The sequence below is a fragment of the Periophthalmus magnuspinnatus genome, chromosome 5, assembly GCF_009829125.3.
Source record: "Periophthalmus magnuspinnatus isolate fPerMag1 chromosome 5, fPerMag1.2.pri, whole genome shotgun sequence".
Lineage (NCBI taxonomy): Eukaryota > Metazoa > Chordata > Actinopteri > Gobiiformes > Gobiidae > Periophthalmus > Periophthalmus magnuspinnatus.
In genome coordinates this window covers 6,078,053-6,095,883 of record NC_047130.1, presented here as the reverse complement: position 1 = coordinate 6,095,883, position 17,831 = coordinate 6,078,053, and the positions used below count along the sequence as shown (strand labels likewise).

General features: G+C 35.7%; 2 protein-coding genes across 6 annotated transcripts in view; one reads left to right on the top strand and one right to left on the bottom strand.

Moving 5' to 3' along the window:
* eya2 (EYA transcriptional coactivator and phosphatase 2) overlaps positions 1 to 10,571 on the top strand; it is a 34,634-nt gene extending 24,063 nt beyond the window's left edge. For all 4 annotated transcript variants that reach the window (XM_055221934.1, XM_055221936.1, XM_033966603.2 and 1 more), the window contains exons 10-16: positions 2,085 to 2,174; positions 5,289 to 5,347; positions 6,444 to 6,604; positions 7,739 to 7,853; positions 8,561 to 8,682; positions 8,835 to 8,935; positions 9,660 to 10,571. In XM_055221934.1, coding sequence (XP_055077909.1) covers positions 2,085 to 2,174; positions 5,289 to 5,347; positions 6,444 to 6,604; positions 7,739 to 7,853; positions 8,561 to 8,682; positions 8,835 to 8,935; positions 9,660 to 9,740 — 729 coding nt within the window. In that variant the 3' untranslated portion in view covers positions 9,741 to 10,571. The remainder of the gene's footprint in view (positions 1 to 2,084; positions 2,175 to 5,288; positions 5,348 to 6,443; positions 6,605 to 7,738; positions 7,854 to 8,560; positions 8,683 to 8,834; positions 8,936 to 9,659) is intronic.
* Positions 10,572 to 11,274: 703 nt separating this feature from the next.
* tgm5l (transglutaminase 5, like) overlaps positions 11,275 to 17,831 on the bottom strand; it is a 39,908-nt gene continuing 33,351 nt past the window's right edge. For both annotated transcript variants that reach the window (XM_055221613.1, XM_033966368.2), the window contains exons 5-14: positions 17,285 to 17,413; positions 16,371 to 16,548; positions 15,443 to 15,578; positions 15,021 to 15,124; positions 14,197 to 14,436; positions 14,048 to 14,110; positions 13,470 to 13,685; positions 12,946 to 13,103; positions 12,253 to 12,389; positions 11,275 to 11,675 (exon numbers count right to left, since the gene is read on the bottom strand). In XM_055221613.1, the coding sequence (XP_055077588.1) occupies positions 11,522 to 11,675; positions 12,253 to 12,389; positions 12,946 to 13,103; positions 13,470 to 13,685; positions 14,048 to 14,110; positions 14,197 to 14,436; positions 15,021 to 15,124; positions 15,443 to 15,578; positions 16,371 to 16,548; positions 17,285 to 17,413 (1,515 nt within the window). In that variant the 3' untranslated portion in view covers positions 11,275 to 11,521. The remainder of the gene's footprint in view (positions 11,676 to 12,252; positions 12,390 to 12,945; positions 13,104 to 13,469; positions 13,686 to 14,047; positions 14,111 to 14,196; positions 14,437 to 15,020; positions 15,125 to 15,442; positions 15,579 to 16,370; positions 16,549 to 17,284; positions 17,414 to 17,831) is intronic.

The window sequence follows — 17,831 nt, the reverse complement described above, 5'->3', positions numbered from 1 at the left end:
AATTTCAACTTGTCATCCCTAAATGTTATTAAAAGTTCATACAGTTAATTTGCATAAGATGAAAGTTGACTATGGGTCATTGTTGTTTTTTTTACAAATTCCAGCCTCGAAGCCTGCCCTGTCCCTAACACCACTTTATAAAGCCATCTATTGACAGAGCTAATTACAGATAATAACTTAATTATAGGGCAGGCAGGCTAAACCGTTAAAGCCATAACCCCACCCTCTTCCATTCATTCTTGTTGTAGCCCATCGCTTTTCACCTCTCGTCCTCGTCGTGCTAACCTTATGACTCCTGGCACCTGTATTTAGCATAGATGCACCGACCAGCAGCCACGGTTTACAGTTGTCAAGTCTTCATCATTTCGTTTAATCTCCTGTTCACCTTTGGCTGACACTGGCTCATTTGACTTTCTTTTATTGCCAAATTTCAACGCTCTGCTGCCATCAACACAATATGGTGTACCCACACACCTACTTTTTTAGTCTTGCTCAATAACACATCTTTATCACTTGACAGTTTTTTGATTCACAGTGAATGTGAATTATAATGTCCCTCAAAATGCATTTCGTAACGACAAATTAGGTCAGTTCGAAAAGATTTTGAGGTGGAGTGCAATTTGTAAAGCATGGATTTGATTTTTCTTATTGACATGTTGTATAATTTAACAATCAGATCAACATTTGAGTAGATAATCTGTGCTTATGCAACCAACTCACATGATTTTCTAAAAGTCAGAGTTAGAGTTGCACCACTCATTTCTCTAAAACATAGTTAACATCATTAGACGTAAGTTTTCACACAAAAAAAAATCTGCCTTACCTAGCAACCATATTGTTAACAAGGTCCGAAACATGTCTAAATTACATAACAGTTATGATTAGACAAATAAAAATAAATAGCGACACCTTTATTTTGTTAAATGAAGGTTTAAACTGCCTTGTGTGTAAATTGTCTGCATTTTGACAGTTGACATAGAGGTTTTCTGTTTTAGGACTCTTTGTAACTTCCTGTAATTTGCAACTGTTTTTTGTTTTGTTTTGTAATATTATGATAAATATTTAGCACAGGTAGACCTAATATCTGACCAAACCAAGTCATAATAAAAAAACAAACATATGTATATGTCAAATATACTTTAAACCTATATAATTTTTATGAAGCAATTACACTATGGCCTTGTATATTTTTTTTATTTTGTCATTATAAAATTTTATGTAAACTTGTTTTTTGGATCATTCTCACGATAATTAAAAAAAAAAAATCAATCTTATTTGGACAACCCAGCCTCTTGTTTTTATATTCGACATACAGGACTGTACTACTTAGTTTCGCAAGTAAGTTCTGCAAATAATAGAAATTGTATGTTTTGTATTTTATGTCTCATTAAACACAGTGTTTGTGTTCATGTGTGCGTTCAGGACCATTGAATTATGAGCAAAGAAATGAAATTTGAAACGAAATAAAAAGTAAGACTATCTTGTACAAATAGGACTAAGTCAACATTAGCAGTAGCCATGTTCATAGGCTGGTAGAAATTGTCAATGTCATTTCTATGAGGAAGCAGGAAAATTAAGTTAAACACAGATAAGAGTCATTTTGGGGTTTGATTGGCAACAACACATCTGCACCTGTCTCTCTTCTAACCACATCATACCAGTTGATTTGATGAGTTTTCAAAAGGAGTTTTTAGGAGACACTTTGGCGACATTTTTGACAGGGTAGCGATAATATCAAGAGTAATGGCGTTTGGTAATGGCCTGAATGTAATGCCAAATTTCTCAGAACGTAATTTATTGCCTAATTGATACCGCACCTAAATGAAAAGACAGCTGTTGTGGTAGCATTGTGTGGGTAAACTGGGTCAAACCACAGGCAGTAGTTTACAAACTCTAATGAAGCTATGGTTGATGGACAGATATGACATTTTTGACCCTTAGGCTAGAGATCGACATTAGCGACTCGCTGCAAGACCGGGCAAAAACTTGACAAATCACATTACTCTGAAACACATTGGTTTACTTGTGATTTTAGTAATTGTTTTTTTGTTCATAATCTTAATATTTTGCTTTCTTCTTTGCAGGATTCATCGCGTGCCGTATCACTTGGTTTGTGGATGGAGGAGATGATTTTCAATTTGGCTGACTCCAGACTCTTCTTCAATGACCTAGAGGTAATATTTTTTATCTTTTAAAGGCATACTATGAAACTTTTCTGTTGTACGATCTGCTTGCTACGAGCTTGTATCCATGGAGATGTTATTGCTTTGCCTGGAATGTTTCTTAGAATGGCATAAAACACATCTATCTTGTATTTAGGGATGGTTTGATTGCGCTAAAAGTTTTGAAAAACATGGATCTTTACTGTGAGCGGGCTTGCATCTCCACAAACCTGACTCAAACATCTCCACCTGCTTGTCGCTACGGAAACGCTATTGTTTTGGATAACATGTTTCACAGATTTGCTTAAAACATGTCTCCGCCACCACCAAAAAGTTATTCAATGCTGTTTTTAAGTTATTGCCATTCTATAGAACATTCCAGGTAAACCAATAACATGCTGTGGATCCTTCTTCAATTAAACAAAATCATTAATCACAAAATTGTCTTAACACCTGCTTGAGACTAAACCATCTCACTCATTTCTACATTCTTTTGCCTTGTTTTAACACAAAAGTACAAGCGAAAACAAAGTAAGACAAAGCCCTCTCAGAGCAGTGATAATTATAGGGGGAGAGCAGCCAGACAAGCGATTTTCAAGGCAGGATTTATCCCGTCTTTTGTTGTCAGAGCTCAGTAAATCTTGACCTCAGAGGACTTAGTATGACCATTTCACGTACTACCGTCACGTCACTGCTGCCTTATGGTTCAGAGTATTAACATGCCACTGACTGTAATGACGGCTAAGACTATGGCTACGTGATCTACTTTACTTTACTCTATATTAATAAACGTCTGATGTACAAAATTGGTTGGTTGCATAGTAATATCCTTCTTCATATTCATAAAATCTTTTCATAAGTGCTGTTTAAGTATTTGGCCATGCAAACCAGTTTTCTTCACTCAACAATTGGAATTAAAAACACTTCAAGAAATAATGAATAGTTATGTTTTACCGGAATGTTTTTGGAATCAACTTGGGCAAAAATCTTGAATTCAAAGTGTTGACATGTCATATAGTAATAGACCAAATTTGCACATTTAGTTGTTTTATTTCTTGTGTGTTTTTTTTAGAAATTCTAATTTTCCTGTGCTGTGAAATGAAACCAAATGTAGTTGTGAGGTAAAAAACAAACAAAACAAAAACTCCAGCTTGCCAATTACTAAAGCATTATCAGTTATACACAAACCCTGGGGCTTAAAGTCATTGAAGTGCACAGTGCTCAATGATGCATGTCTCGAGTTTAGCCTTTAGCAGCTTGGTACATCCGGTTCTGCCCTGTCCATCAACCAATGCGCAGTTCAGCTACACCCCACATGAGACTTTGCACGATAAGAGGGAGGGAATAATAAATAAATGATAATAAATGATAGTGTTTATGCTTCCAGGAGCTTCTGAATCATGTTCTAAACCTGTGGCCCGCTCTAACCAATCAGTCCTTGAGTTTAGCTAGAGCGAACATACTGTATAGAGCGTGGCTGAAGCTGACAATTAAAAAGCTGTTTTTTAAGACAGCATACGGATTTGGGGCAGAGAAAAAGTTTATGATCTGAAAATAGGTAAAAATTATCACAGAATTCGATCTTTGTGACAGCTGTAGGTGCCCTGTCAGCCGAACTCGAGCAGTTTGTGATTACATTGCGCGCTATGAGAAAAATCCTTTCTGGGTAGGAGGGATTTTTTTGTTGCAGTACAAATGAATGGTCACTAATCCAACTCGAGACAGGCCTAAGATAGCAATACCCTATCAGTTCATTTTAATAGATCCATGGTTATATGAATCAAACATCAATGCATTGCAAACAGCTCTATTTAAATATATTTGCTGCATGATTCCATTACTTAGCATACATGTTAACTAATTCACCAACCATGTGATTTTTGATCCAGTATTGAGTATAGTCCCAGTGCGGTGATTTGCACATGAGAAGCAAGTGACATAGGACTAGAGCAGAGCAACCTTTGGGAATAGAAAAATGTACTCTCAGCACAGAGAGGGGGTGAAGCAGTGTCTCTGTCTGAAGAAACTCGATCACCAAGTTTGTCTGTCTGGGTGACCGCATGACAGCAGTGACAAAGTACTGTATTGTGTGTGAAGTATTATCAATATTGAAAGGAAACAAAACCGCCATGACAGCTACACAAAATAATTAGCAGGTCTTGGCTGGTGTAGAGCGAAGAATTTGAACTGAGGGCACATTGTGAATTTGTTGGTTGCGGTGTTATTTAATAGTTAGCTAAATGTATGTTGAGTGTGATATGTTACTAAACTGATTGAGCAATGTATGACAATAATATAATCTGAGGTTTTCTGATTAGATTTGCAGTTAATTTTCATAAGGAGATTAACATTTGTGAGAACACTGAAATGTGAACTACTAAAAACAGTATGTGGTACAAGGCTTAAGAGAGAGATGAAGCAGTTATTAAACGTGATATAGATAATATAATAAGAGCTTTTAGTACTAGTGATGACAAGATTATTTGGTTTATCAATAACTGAGATTATTCATGATGTAAAAACGTAGAAGAGAGACAAAACAGAGAAGCAGACATGGTATGACTATATTAACATGTTAAATGAGCCCCCACATTGAAGAACTTAACCCTCCCATAGCTCCTACAACTAAAAATGCTTGGCTCTGCCTCTATCCAGATGTTATATTTATGCATTTTCTCCAGTTTGTGAAACATGAATTGTCAAAAATGTTCCCTCAATATCATGAAGTGGGCACAGACATTTAGTTGCCCTCGGAAAATATTGTTTCTAACATAAAAATGCATAGTTCATCCACATAATACAAGAATCTAATGGCACCTTTACATAGCCTATTTTCCTAACACCTAACTTCCTCGTTCTTTATTATTAGGAACCATTTTTGCCTTTTGATAAAATTTCTATGTGTCTTGAATAGTCTTAAAATTTGCACACTTTCGCCACACAATACAGTCATTTAGCTACACATTGGCTTCCAAATTTGGGTCTTCCGCTTTCCTCATCTTTATTTACAGTTTTAATTCCTATCCTACTGCATACCTCTCTCAGCTCCTTTTTTAGTAAACTAGTCTGGACATTCTGAAATAGATCTCTTGATAAATCCGATTGATTTGTCTTTATTATATCCAGGAATGCGACCAAGTCCACATCGATGACGTGGCTTCAGACGACAATGGACAAGACCTAAGGTAATTTTCTTTTCAAAGTTTTTTTTAAAGCCACTTCTCCTGTGTCTCGTGAACCAGACATGACCTTTTGGTGTTGTAAAGGAAAAGGGAGAGATGAGATGCTCAGTGGTTTAACTTGTGCGGTTCTGTTCATGCATGTATGTACTTTTATTGTACTTCCACAAGCGGATAGTATGTCCCAGGATTAGCCACCCCTCTCAATTCGCATCAAAACGTCTCTTTATCACTCTCCCACAGTCCAGACGGTTTACGGCACAAATGTAACCAAGCATTTCCAACTATTTTTAAGGGATAGAAACCAGACGTAATGTTTTATGTTGTATTTATTTGGTTGAGTTATTATAGGTTTGCCCTTTTCAATAGTCATATGTTTTTTTATTCATGCAGACTACCACATTATGATTTATTGGCAAGTCATGATTCACAGCTTCTCAGAATATGAATTTTATTACTCCTTGACATGTTTGTGGTGGCACCAATCATTTTCAAATATCGTCTTGACTTGACTTATGCCCACAGATATTACAAACGGTTAGCTCGATTTAAAGTAGATTAGATCCTATAGAATATACTATATCAGTAGGGTTTTTTTGGGGTATTTCAGAGTTTAGTCTAGTAATTTTCCTAGATGTGTTTACCATTTCATGATAACAAAAAACTGAATTGAAATCATGTTGAAACTATGTATTTCCTGAAATATATGTTACAAAATAAATTCAGTAGAGTAGCCAAAAATTTCATTCCAGTAAGAGAACTTTACATTACTTCAAAACAATATTACTCAAGTAGAAGTAGAAGAGTGGTTCAAGAAATTACTCAAGTAAAAGTAATTGTAAGAGCAACTGTCAGCATTGATATAACATCTGACAATTCACAAAAAACACAAAATGTTAATGTAACCACAAGATTTATTCAAAATTCAAAGAGTGCTGTAACTTTAATAAAAATGTTTCTCGAATAGTAGTGAAAATATGATGCTGGAAAAATACTCATAGAAGTAGAATTTATTTAAAGAATTATACAAATTGATATACAATGATATAAGTTAAAACATTATAATAGAACTTACCTATATGTTTTTCCTTCATTCTTGTAGCACTTATAACTTTGGTTCGGATGGCTTCCAGACCCCCGCGGGGGCTGGCTCTCTTTGCCTGGGGTCGGGGGTCCATGGGGGAGTGGACTGGATGAGGAAACTGGCCTTTAGGTACCGCCGGGTCAAGGAGATCTACAACACATACAAGAATAATGTCGGAGGTAAGATCAGCCCTTGTATTTGTATATGTTTGTTTGTAGATACGCACTTTGTTTTATGTCTGCACTTTTAACCTCTGCTGTACATAGTGCTCCACACTTAATTAGTTAGCCTAATTAAAATATGATTCAACAACATTAAAACAACATAAAATGAGAGGCAAAGTGGATTAAGTTTCTTTCTTGAACAAAATGAGGCAACACTTAAAGGTCCTATATTACACAAAACTGACTCATGTGAGCTTTAGGCCATGTTATAATGTTGTTACCTCCTCAAAAACATGTCCAGAGTTGTGTTTTGTTTCATTTACACATGTTTGGAGATGCAAACAAACTAATAATACAAGGTTACTCAAAGTTCAAAATGCTTTGTTCCACCCTGTGATGTTATGAAGCAGTATTTTTCAAGTTATTAGCGACCTTTTAACCTTTGTTTAGTAGAGATTGGCAATTCCAGGGCTGAAAGTTGCCAAGTGATTCTAGTGAAGGCGTATGGGTGCAGTATAAAAACACTGTGGAGCACTTCCTGTGTACCACATGACATCACAAGGTGGAACTGAATGTTTTCTGTTTGAGAGAAGAACTCAGCCTAAAAATGCAGGGTTTGTGTGTTAAGTTTAAGGGCCATGTATTAATTGATTGTAATTGGCATGCTGGTTAGTGATTATTCAGCTGTTTGTTAGTACTTAATGATAATGAACACTACTTCAAGTGTAAAAAAGTAGTTCAACACTGAATACTTATTAACAAGTAAAATATGGCTCTAGACAAAAAAAAACATTCATATATCCTTTTAAAATTCTTATGGAAATGTAATTAAACACTTCTTATTCCTTTTAGTATTATTGAACCATTATTATGTGGTCCCTAAACTGAAAAATTATGCTTTGCTGAAATCAAAGTCTAGACAAAAACCCATTTTCAGTGTCACAGCGCCCCAGGTTTTTGTTTTTCCCTTTAAATTTAAACTTGATGTGAAATTGAACTTAGCTCCAATATATAAAACAGATATGAGCACAAATACAGATGTTGCTCTATGTCTTAAACAGCTGTCACAGTCACATTTTGTAGTAAATATGTTAAATTTTAGGGCCGTATTGTTTTCTCCTATTGAGTTTTGGCCTGCGTGGTTGGCAGGTTTACTGGGCAGTCCAAAGAGGGAGGAGTGGCTCCAGCTGAGGAGAGAGATGGAGGTGCTCACCGACCTGTGGCTCACTCAAGCACTTAAAGCTCTGGCTCTTATCAACTCCAGGTAACTATTTTTAGCATTGGAAAGTGTCTATAAAATGTACAGGATACTGTTTGTTTCTGAAGGTCTTCTAAATGAGTGCCAAGACCAACATTACAACCACAATTTATTATGACATTTACTATAGGCTGCATACATGTAAGGGCTGCAGTTTTGCTGTACTGATCAGTGGACTAGTCAAACTGTTATTTCTATTGTATAATGTAACCAGTAAAGTGTATTATTCATTGAAATTTATATTATTTTTCTTATTTACATTGCTGTCTTTATTTTATAAGGTTTAGCATGTGCTATTGATTTTGTATAGCATTAGTAATATGATTTTATTATTAATTATTACTTATTACTTATTATAATACCGGTAGTCATCTAGTTGACAATTAGTCACAGTTATTCATATTCATTGTTGCAGTCCTTGTGGTGGTAACAAACTCATTTTCCATCTAAATATTTTTTCAACCTATACTGTTTCTTTTGTAAACAGTCAAGCTGCTAAAATAAAAGATATAGTTGTGAGTATTTTCTAACCAAAATAGATTTTATATTTTAAACAATGTGCTCAGCTAGGAGCACATTGTTTAAAATATATATTGCTTGACTGCGAAAAAATCAGTTTAGAATGTGACATTTTAACTTTAAAGGTACCATTCATGTCATTCTCTTCCTTATAAAGTCATTTATCTTAATATGTTTTTTGTGTTTTGTTTCAGGCCGAACTGTGTCAATGTTTTGGTGACCACCACACAACTCATCCCAGCCCTGTCAAAAGTCTTACTGTACGGCTTGGGCTCCGCATTTCCCATTGAGAATATATATAGTGCCACTAAAACAGGTAATTATATCATATCAAAGTACTAGGTGAAAAAAGTTTTATTTTTGTAAATCTTATAACCAATTGTACAATCGTTTTGCCTTAATTATTGTAAAATTATAATACACTTATTCATAATGTTCAATAGCATGCTTTATATTTTATTTTTGTAGGTAAAGAGAGTTGTTTCGAGCGTATCTCCCAGCGGTTTGGGCGGAGGGCAGTGTACGTTGTCATTGGAGACGGAGCGGAGGAGGAAACCGTGGCCAAAAAGGTACATCTCAATCTTGTGTTTATGACAGCTGGAGAATTGACCACGACCAATCAGTTAACCTCGTACAATCCTTTGGATGTGCTTTGGTGCAAAAGGCTGTGGAGCTTTGCACTGGAATCGTATTATCAGCACACGCTATATCGTATTTTATGTGCTATTATGTGTGGAGACACATTTCACATCTGTGCTTTGTTCCTCGCAATGTGTTTTTTACTTTCCAAAATGGTTCTGTGCATTGATTTGAATGAGATGAGCAAAATAGCATAATTTATGACAATATGAAAAAGACTTGTGTAGAACAGCATTGTCACAAAGAAGCTTGTGTAATTGTTGAATAAATTGTACTTTTTAAGTGTAGTTTTATCACAACATATTTTACTTATAGACTACTTGAGTGAAACATGTTGGTCTATAAGATTTAAATTTGTTGTATTCTTCTGAAATACCAGATTTTTGGGCATTTTTATGATTTGATCTCGCTACAGGATGTTCTGTTGTGTTCTAACGGTGTTGTGTTAAAAAACTAAAATAAATAATTTATTATTCATTTATTACTATGTTGTTTTGATCAGCATTCAATTAAAAATTTATTCTTATTCTGATATTGGGCAAAGTCAAATCTGCACTTTATGTTTTGTGCTTATTGTTGTAGGTAATTGCTCTGTTATTAGTAGATTCATTTTCTAATAATAGTCTTCTGAACATTTCTTGTTATCTTTTTCAGAAAAACATGCCTTTCTGGAGAGTTTCTTGTCGGGCTGATCTGGAAGCACTGAGTCATGCACTAGAGTTGGACTACCTCTAGAGGGCGCCACAGTATCACACGTTCTTCAATTTCAGCTTCTGTACGCAGCTAGTGGATGGGAAGTTGCCACTACAGACTTACTTCAGTTACAAGACTTGACCCAATCAAAGGGACCCTGAGTGGATGAATTTGGGATATAAATGCAACCAACAATGTTCATCTGAAAATCGAAGCACAAAAGTTGGACCAAAACTACAAGGGACCAGAGCTTCAATACCGAACTTAAAATTGTAATTATATTTGTCAGGGTTTTTCTTGTACTATTTTTCTTTTTTTTTTGTACATAACATATTGATGCACTGAACAACACCCGTTTTGAGCAGGAGTTAAAATATCATTTGATAAAATTACATGAATTATCCTAGGCCAAAAAGAAAATCTTGAAAACCAACTCTACATGATAACTGTGATTTGATTGATTATAATTGCGTTGACCATTTAAAACATTAACAAAATTAACAAAAACGTCATGATAGACATAGCCACTATTAAGTCCCTATAGTTAGAGGCTATAAAAATAGTTTTATAATAATATGACCTATTTATTGTTGAGTTTGCAGCATTTCCTAAGGACCCAAAACATGCTCTTGTAATATGTCTCCAAAATGCTGTGTATTGGCTGGGGCTGGAATACGTGGGTTGTATGTCGTTTTGTTTTGATTTTCTTTACTTTAATTGTCGCCTGTCATTTTCCTAATCTCTTGTTTTGTAAAATAGACTGGTATGAGAGTGCATGTGCTGAGTCCACTTCAGTCAGATTAGTAATGATATGTATATAATGCTTTATTGTTGATTTATTTTTAGATTAATACGAATAAATTAAGTGCATTGTGGGGAACATAGCGTGTCATTTGTGTGTTGTCAAAATCAGTGTTTCCCAACGAGGAGTATATGAGCACTAACTAGAGGGTACTTGGAATGATCTCTAATTTAAAAAGAAGGTAAAATTGAAAAGTATTAGTATAAAGTAGGGTTGTAGTCCTTTTGTCTTTTAGTCGGTTCATGGTGTGTAAGTCGCCCACAATTTGTAGTAGTCAACTAATTATTTTATTTTGATTATAAGGATTTATATGTAGAACACTCAAAGGTTATGAATCTCGAGTTTGAAGCATTTTGAGCGCAGTTGGAACTAATACATGGTTGGATCATAAACACTGAAAAGTTTAAGGAGTTTTTGCCACACCCCCATTACAGTCCACTAGATCAACAGATCAACAGAACATGGCTTTAGTTGGTCAAGAATTTCTTTAGTCGTCTACAGCCCTACTTTATAGCTCAATTTACATCCTATTTTTATAAGAAACAAACATTAACTCTTACATAAATATAATTAAAACAAGGACTTAAATAGTAATATTGACAATATTTTGGTAAACAGGTTTATACCTTAAAAATGTGTCATTACACTAGATAGGGGGTACTCAAGACAAAGTGTTACTGTTGCTGTAATTATACTTTTTGATTTAACAGCGCCCCCTCCTGGATACAAGTTTCAGCAACAACAAAAATGGATAGAGTTAAACATAGATACAGTGCAATTAGTAATACTGTTTTATTTGTCAAAGCACAGAGCTCAAAAAGCGGATTCAAGTATTGGATTTCAGGTAGCTGCATCTTGTACATCGATACACACGCACAATTAATTACACAAATAAATATACGTAAATAAATATATTCACATTACTTAAGGTGAAAAGTAGTGTTATGAATAAGAAGCTATATACTTAATAAAGGCATACAAATGAAAAATACTTGCATATACAGTAAACAAATAACTCAGATTAGCCGCTTTTAACAGACACCATTTTGAATCCTCTGACGGTGCTTCTAACATCTGTAAGCATCAGGTTGGCATGCAACATCTTGGATCCAACCATCCGGGGAATAAAGGAAATGGCCTGTTGTACTTTTCCACCAGCTTTCAAAGGAGGCATCCTATGAGGAAAATGAAAAATAGTTTTAGACAAGGTATTTGTAAGTTAGGGTTTTATACAATGAAGTTTTAATATACTCTGATTTATATGTAGGTAGGCCTCAAAAGTATTGAAAACAGATGCTATATGATTAAAACTAGTATCGAAATATCACATATCAATATCAACCATTCCTGAACAGTTTTAGAATTACTTTGATCTTTATCAGAGCTATTACAAGACCACATGATAAAAAATTACTATTATTATTTGCAGAGTTTGTGTATGCACTGTACAGTACAATTTTACATGTTTACAATAATTTCCTAATTTGGATCATGTGATAATGCCATATAATAACCAATATCAATAATTATCCAAAAATAAAATCAAAGATAGCTGCGTCTTTTCAGCTCACAATGTCCAATAAACGTGCATTATCAAATATGTCAAATATGTGAACTGTCTGCATTCTTCAGCACTGGAAGTCTACTGTCTGGCACTCCTTGGCTAAATACACCTCATGTTTGGTAAGAATGCATGAGTTATTTGCACTATGTGCTCGATGGCATTTGATTGAACTGATTTTTGGCACTGACCTGAAAGTGACTTTGTCCTGGATGAGCCCTGCCCCAACCACGACCAGGATGCCGCTGACAGGATGAGAGAATGGGTTTGTGAAAGTCACTGTGGCCATCTGCTCTCTGTGCACCATCACCGAGTTTTCATTTGCAATCTAGAAGAGGAAAGACAAGGTTATTGATTACCATAGAGATAGATTAAAAAATACATATAAGAAAGTAAGTATTAGGGTAAATGTTTGGGGAATAATTACTTGTTTTTTAGCTAAAATAAATCCTCTTTGAGCTCATGCATACATTAAAGCTGACACTAACATCATGAACTATATACAAGTCCCTGGTCTATGCACTTCAAAGGGACAACCTGTAGAGGGCGCCCTATCATTACACATTCACTTCAAAATCATATGCCTTCTGTGTTTACAAAAGTGGGTATTTGTGTCTTGTAGCTACAGCTAACTGAAATTTAAATTAATAAATGTATATGTGCAGCTACTGACTGAGTAGTCGACACAGCCAAAAGATCAATTTCAATTTTAAACTTACAGAATTTTGGGGGATAGGGCTGTCAATAAAGAGAATATTTATTTGGAATATATTTGACCAAATCATAAGTAACTGCATATGTGTATATTTATAAGTGTGTGGCTACTCTGTCTGAAAGCAAATTACATACAAATGAACCGAAGAAGTCTAGCTTTTAATAAATACCTTGATAATAAGTTGTGGGCTGGCGATGTTGAACTCCTCGGTAGCCAGAGCCTGCTCCTGAGAGCTCATATCCTCCAAAACAACAGCCAGGTTTATGAGGTCGTCTCCTACCACATCTTCATACTGCGTTGGGAGGATCTGCTGTTGAACTGTTTTAACTGTGGAGAGACAAGTGGAGAAATGTATAAAAGTCTGTAATATCTGTCAATACAACAACTAAAGAAGTAAGAAAGGATATGGAAATATGCTATTTTATACTTTTGTACCCTTATATAATATACATTTGCCATACCTTTTGAACATGAAACCCCAAAAAACAACTTTTTTCTATATTTGGGGACTGTATATTGATATTAAGTACCTAAAATGTAATATATTTTAGAACACAGCCCTATATAAATTCAAAAAGTACCACAGCCCAACACTGTGCTGCATGTCTAAACAATATCAAAATTCGATATAGAACACAATGACATTTTCTAATACTGCCTAAGTTGTCCACCGCTTGATGCTCAGGTCTTTACCTTCTGCAGGGCCCATCTGAAGGACCCCGTGGGACTCCCAGAAGGTGTCCGAGGGGGTGTGGTTGTACTCCTTAGCCTGGGCGTTGAGGTGCATTTTTAGGCGTTTGACCTTGTTCTGTTTGTTGATGATCTTTATGGTGAAGCGGATGGGCTCTCCAGAAACTGCAGGTTTGTCTAAATTCAAGAAGACCAAGATTCCTGTTGGTGCAGTTGATGCTGGAAGAACAAGACAAAATTTAGTGTTACAAATTACAATACAACATTTGTGATATTGTAATGTTTTGTTTACAAATCAAGCAGTAGCAGTATGATGTTCCAAGTAGTGGGATGTTCAAACTATTCTGTCAAAATATTCTAGATGCTATTTAATCTCTGTTTTACCATTACTATATACCATTCATTACTCAATATGATTTGAAATAATGTACCTCAGAGCCACAATACATGTTATAAATCTTAAATTGACAAATGGGGACAGATAACGCAGAAAAACGTTGTACTTCCACAAAAATAATACTATTGGTAATATAAAACAGTACAGAAAACAAGAGCAGAATAACTGAATGTGTTATTGTTACCTCTCCTCAATGTAGAGTCATCAGAGATTCTTGAACTTCTTGATGACAGAGTAGACGTTGGACCTAAAGCGCATAAAGATACAACATATAAGCAAAAGTAGCGCTGATACAAATCAAAACAATTACTAATAACATAAACGTGTACATACTTCTGACCACCTTGTAGTCCCCCGTGATGTTCTGGACTCTGGGGAATCCCACAGCTTTGGTGCAGATCAGGGCTCCCACTTTCTCTGTGTCTTTATTCACTCTGACCACCTGGCCCTGGCTCACAATAATGGTATGGACATCTGCGTTCACTTCAGCGTACACGAACGGGACATCATAAATCAGGCCTATACGCCGATCTCGGACGGCTTTCACGGGGGCGGGGCCACAGCAGAATACACCTGATGATTAGACAGAAATGGAATAGTTTGTAATTTCAAAGATAAAGGGCGTTTTATGTGGTAATACGTAGCTTTTCTAGTGGGGTTTGTCACTTGCTTGTCTTCATGGAGATGTTATTGCTTTGACTGCCATGTTCAGCAGTATGGCATTAAACATATCAATCTACATGCCAACAGACTTTCTTTCTTTCTTTATTCTTTATTTGTCAGGAACCATGTACAAATTCAATAATCTTACAAAAGAAAAGATGATTTGTACCAGATTTTGCTACAGCTACAAGGTACAGGCCAAGGTACAGGTCCGATCTATGAAATGGCCACTAATTCACAGTAAGAATTCAAGTTTATCAAGGTATTTTTGAGCAAATGTAATCGAATAAAAGCAAGAGTTTCAGCTTCCTGTTATATGCAATATTTTAAAACCTTTTTCCTGATTCAAAAGATATAACATTTTATTTTAAATTGTTAAGCACTGTGGCAACTCATGGATTCTGTGGAATATTTTAGTCAAAACATCAACTTCGCCATGGAGACAAACAGGTTTCAGTTACATAGTGCACCTTTAAGATAGATGAGTGACTAACCTCCGCTTCTCTCCTGAGGGGTGGGGTCCAAAACTTGCCACCCGTCCATGGCTGATCCCAGGTCAGGACGGGACATCCAGCACTCCACCCACACATGGAAGTTCCTGTAGAGGAGAAAAGTCAACACATGGTTAGAATTATGAGCTCAAGATACACAGAATTATAATATACTTAGTTTTGGGGTTTTTTGTTTTTTTTCTGTAAGTCTGAATCAACTACTTTAAGTTCATGAAATAAGTATTTGTTCATGCTTTCACATAGCTAGGTGTTACCATACATTATCATAATTGCTCAAGAGACAAAACAGCTAGATCTATGTTTCACGAGTTACTCATATTTCACTTTACTTTACAAACTTTTCACTTTCTCCCCGTTTTGCACCCAGTTATATCAATAGTTATTCCAGCCCCCTGCTTACTCACCATATGCTGTCTTTGCTGCCAGGGAGCTTCTGTCCAGTTTTGGTGTAGTACTCTTCTATCACCAAGTTGCTGTTGGTGTCGTGAGCCGAGTTGTAGTTGGTGACGACACGACAGGGAACACCGAGCACCCTCATCACTGTGACGCAATGAATGGAATGATAAATATGACAATAATGGAAAGGGGTTGCCTCATGGAAAAGTTAATCATTGTGTACTCTTATGATTCATGTCAGAACTGGATAGTGATAACGTCTGTACATAACTGATTTTTCATAGAGCGTGAAGATAAATCAGCTGCCTATTTTATATGTTTTAATGCTACTGGTTACAAAATCAGGCAAAACATCTATTGACAAAGCAACACAAAAGAGTACTTCTGACACAACTTTAAGCTCAAATGTTGTTTTTGTATGGACAATAGAAATTACTAAGTAGAGTGTAAGTGGACTAAAGTGTTGAAAGTAATAGTTAGCACTGTCTGTAAAAAAAACCCAACAACAATAGGACTACTGCAGCGAATACTTTTACCGCAATTCATTTGTAGTATACTTATACAGGTATAACATGCTGTACAGCAATGAATATTCATACTAAAACTATAATTTTAAATAAGAAAATAGCAAAATGTCCTAAAACACAATTCAAGTGTCAAGTACTATTACAAGCTGATAGGAATCAACCTAAACCACACTTCTCTATTCTTATTAAGTAACTGCATTGTATTTTGTTGTTTTAATGTTTCTCTTTAATCAATATTATGCAGTACTCACACTTTTAAACTTTATATTTTTGCTCTGTTATTATATTTTGTGTGAGCTACCCTATCCCACAATTTCGCTTGTGGATAAATAGTGTCTAAATCACTCAGTCTTGTTCAGAAAGCATTGTGGACACTTTAGACACTTTAATGGTAGATTGTTGTTTTTACCTGTGCACATGACGGCTGCAAACACCCAGCACTGGCCGTACTTGACTGGACTGAAGCCAGACTGGGCCCACTGCCTCAGGATGTCCCCACTGCCGGTCCACAGAGACGGGTTTAGGCCGTCTTTGAAGTCCCCTGTCCAGTTTCCTTTGACCACCCCTCGGTCGTCCTCAGAGTTTATCTGCAATGCAAAAATTAATGCAAGTACTGTAACTGCAACAGCAAAAAGAACATGTTTCCTCACTGATTTGTATGGACTTTTTTCTCCAGCCCCTCATACCCCTATTCACTATAGGTTATGTCAGTACAGGTTTTATTATATGCTGCAAAAACTGAACAAAACATGTTGAGTTTTGTTATTTGAGAAACGCTGAAAAGTTTAGCTGTTTTTGGTCAATAATTTTGGACCCTTGGTTTCAATTATATCTGCCTCAAGTAAGATTTTTAACTTTTATGGTTGACTTAAAAAGTGCAATTTTCATATCTTTATTTCATGAAACTGAAAAAAGAAACATCATGAAAGATATCTGCAGGACCTTTAAACTATTCCCACAATCTAGTTCACACAATTTAAAGTGTTTTACAGTGTATTTTGCCATTAGTTATAATTTTAAGCATCATTTTCAACACTCCACTTTTGATTATATGCTGTTACTTGCATCCATCCTTTCCATGTTTGCTCACATCTTTTACACCACCAGTAAATCTCCTTCTTTGAAATAATTACAGGGTATAGCCAGTTCACATAATGTTTATAGTTCTTGGCAGATGACACAAGTTGAGCAAGCTGGAACAGTGAACCACCGCTTTTAATACAGCTCCAATGACGTACTTTGACTTTATACTTGTCATTTGCATATTTGAGGGTTGTGTTGTGACTGGTTATGTTTCATGTTTGGGTTTATTATTGCTCTCACCATAGCAGACACCACGCGGCTGAGGTAAACCGGGTCATTGCGGTTCAGGTAGTCAGTTCTTCGGTTAAGCTGGTGCTGGGGGCTCACCTCCAGAAGGTTCAGACAGGCCTCCAAGACCCCAGACTCAAACTGTGAAGACAAAAGAAAAATATGGTTTGTTGACAGTGGATGTATGTGCTTTTTTCTTTTTATAAAGTATTGTAGTAATGTGCAGAACTAAATCAGTGTGAATCAGTGTCTTGTAATTTACTTGCAAAGCAAGTGTATAAATAATAATAAAAATGTACCTTTTTTGAAAATAAATGCATTGGTGTATTGTTTGTTAATTTAGTCAAATCCAGCTAAATAATAGATAAACATAAAAATAAATAAATACATTTAGTGCAAGCAAAATGTCTATAATTTAATGGTGCACTGTGTAACTTTTCTGATACGGCCGCCCACTTTGTCGCCTCTATATGTAAAAGTTATGCATAAGTTTAATGCCATATTATGAAGGATTTCAGGCAAAACACTAACATTTCCATGGAGACAAGTTGATGGCGAA